Genomic DNA, 2,792 nt, shown 5'->3' with positions numbered 1-2,792 from the left:
AGCTGCGGGGCGGGGCGGGAAGGCGCCGGCGGGCGGGAGGCGGGAGCGGCCCGGGGCGCGGCCCCGCCTCACGCCGCCTCCCCGCCCACCGCCGCCCGCAGGGACCCGCGCCGACCTCGCCATGGGCAAAGGCGACCCCAACAAGCCGCGGGGCAAGATGTCCTCGTACGCCTACTTCGTGCAGACGTGCCGCGAGGAGCACAAGAAGAAGCACCCGGACTCGTCCGTCAACTTCGCGGAGTTCTCGCGGAAGTGCTCGGAGCGGTGGAAGGTGAGCGGGGCCGGGCCGGGCCGTGCTGAGCCCATGCCGGGCCAGCCCCCGCCCCTGCTGCGGGCTGCTGGGAAAAGATCCCTGGTAGCAGCTGCTGCTTAGGCGTTAGTGGGTCAGGAGCTGCTTTATCTCATCCAGACTCTTCTTTCCCCTCCGTGTGTCCACAGACAATGTCAAGCAAGGAAAAAGGAAAGTTTGAAGAAATGGCTAAAGGAGACAAAGCTCGTTATGACAGGGAGATGAAAAACTATGTTCCTCCCAAAGGCGAGAAGAAGGGAAAGAAAAAGGACCCCAACGCTCCTAAAAGACCACCGTGAGTGTTTCTGTGACTCCCTCCCCCCCCAGAAAAAAGTATTTTAGTAGCTTGATACTTAACTTTAATCACTGTCTTTCGATGTAGATCTGCATTCTTCCTTTTCTGTTCTGAACACCGTCCGAAAATCAAAAATGAGCATCCTGGCTTGTCTATTGGAGATACAGCAAAGAAATTGGGTGAAATGTGGTCTGAACAGTCGGCCAAAGATAAACAGCCATATGAACAGAAGGCTGCAAAACTAAAGGAGAAGTATGAAAAGGTACAGTAAAAGAAATACAACAAAGTTAAAGTTGTGGAGCTCACTGTAAATATGTAACTTGGGTCTTGCACCCACACCATATGGTATGGGCTTTTAATTCTTAATGCTTTCTGTCACCCTTTAGAACACATGGAAGGGTGTGGGGAGGTCTCTGGAACCCTTACAGAGAACCTGGATGTGGGTTTTGCATGTTTAGAGATTTTATCAGTAAGATGCCTTACTACCAGAAAACAGGTCACCTGCTTGCTAAAATATAGTCAGACTCCACAGTAGTCATAAAATTCTTAAAACTGTCTGTGTTGGATGTTCTTTTGCTTGAAGATTTAAGCATGAAAGTCCCAAGGTAGAAATTCCGCTTTTTTGCATGCACTGCATCTGACCTGTGCAGTGCAGTAGTACTGAAATACCAAAGCAGTACAGATTTGTCTTCAGTGTTCTAGTGCTAGCAACTTAAGAGCATTTTTCTTGCAGGACATTGCAGCATATCGTGCCAAGAGCAAGAGTGATGCAGGAAAGAAGGGCCCGGGTAGGCCTGCAGGATCTAAGAAGAAAGCAGAACCAGAGGAGGAGGAGGAAGAAGAGGAAGAGGAGGAGGAAGAGGAGGAAGAAGATGAGGATGAAGAATAAATGAATGTCCTGCTGTAAAGATTTATGCTCGGAATCCAATATTTTGCTAAGAATGTGAACTCAAGTGCAGCTCATTGTTAGCTTCAGTATAAAAATCTGTACAGAATTGTGTATAGGTAATGTGGTTCTTTGTAGGGAGACCTCAATTTATAATGTAAGCAGTAGCCAAGGGCTGCTACAGTTCGGTTTGGAAAAACAAAAGTTGTTGAATGTTTCTGCTGTTCCTGCATATTTAATGGTTTTATTGAAATTCAGTGACTGATAGCCAGGTGTTTCTTTTTAGCTAAGTAAAACAAAGGTAGCTTAAATAGCTGATCTTATATTTTGTAGTATTTTGTTGCATTGTATTACTTTTTTAACAGTTTTGTAATAAAATGTTGTACATTATTCTTTTTGTGTTCATGCTGTTTCTGAGAGGCTGGGGACCCCCAGAATGCTGGAATCCTGTGTGGGAACGTGCAGTGTTCTTGGGCTCTTGCTGTTAGTGCAGAACTGGCAAGTCCCTTAGGCACTGACTCCTGGAGCTTTTGCTGCCACTTAAACTGCTTTAACTGATTTCCTCTCACACTACCATTAGTTAAAACTGATGCTTTCCTTACCGTAGAGTTTGCCTGTGTTACCTTGTGGGTGATAAAAAAATCTCTTAAGTAGTGAAGTTCTGGATAATTACTCCTGGATTATCTTTCCCCAGACTGCTGAAGCACAGGCCTTTGTTTTGGCATAGTAGCTGATAATGAGTGAATGTTTGGAACTTTCTCTTCCAGAGCTCAGGGTCGCTGGCCTTGGCTATAAGACAGATGTGGTTAGAGGTGTGTCTTCCCAGATGTTGCTACTCCTTCCCTCTCCCCCTGGCTCTAGTATTACCGGCTTCTCATAAAATACACAGCTTGCAGAACAGCATGAAAAATGTTGGCATGTCTGCCTCCAGTAGATTCCTGCAGAAAGAGAAGGCATTTGTAAAGAACAAGTGTTCCTGATGTGTTCCTGTTCGTGGCTGTAACAGTGTCACCAGTTGTACTATTTCTTGGCTTTCACTTTTTATTTTACTTTAATATATATAAAAGCTTAAATCTAGGTACCTAACAATATTTTCAACTGGGGAATTTGAGATCCTGCAGCTAAACTAAATAGCTCAAGTTTAATTTGTTGAGCTAAATACCAGGAAATAACTTTTATTAGCCCCTGAAAAGCCCAGCCCTGAAATGTGTAATGTCTAAAAAATTAAGTAATATAAAGGGCAGGCTTCCAAGATTTTATTTAAAATGCATTGCTATTGTCCATTAGCTTATGAAGTAAGTTTGTGTCCCATCATTGTAGTA

At 44.9% G+C, this 2,792-nt stretch overlaps 1 protein-coding gene across 2 annotated transcripts in view; it reads left to right on the top strand.

Annotated features, from left to right (window-relative positions):
• HMGB2 (high mobility group box 2) overlaps positions 1–1,860 on the top strand; it is a 2,257-nt gene extending 397 nt beyond the window's left edge. For both annotated transcript variants that reach the window (XM_039700250.1, XM_039700252.1), the window contains exons 2-5: positions 102–271; positions 439–584; positions 672–846; positions 1,318–1,860. In XM_039700250.1, coding sequence (XP_039556184.1) covers positions 122–271; positions 439–584; positions 672–846; positions 1,318–1,473 — 627 coding nt within the window. In that variant the 5' untranslated portion in view covers positions 102–121 and the 3' untranslated portion in view covers positions 1,474–1,860. The remainder of the gene's footprint in view (positions 1–101; positions 272–438; positions 585–671; positions 847–1,317) is intronic.
• The last annotated feature ends 932 nt before the right edge of the window (positions 1,861–2,792 follow it).

The sequence above is a fragment of the Passer montanus genome, unplaced genomic scaffold (assembly GCF_014805655.1).
Source record: "Passer montanus isolate IOZ18808 unplaced genomic scaffold, ASM1480565v1 scaffold14, whole genome shotgun sequence".
Classification (NCBI taxonomy): domain Eukaryota; kingdom Metazoa; phylum Chordata; class Aves; order Passeriformes; family Passeridae; genus Passer; species Passer montanus.
The sequence above is the reverse complement of the archived record's forward strand: the minus strand, read 5'-3'. Positions and strand labels throughout refer to the sequence as shown.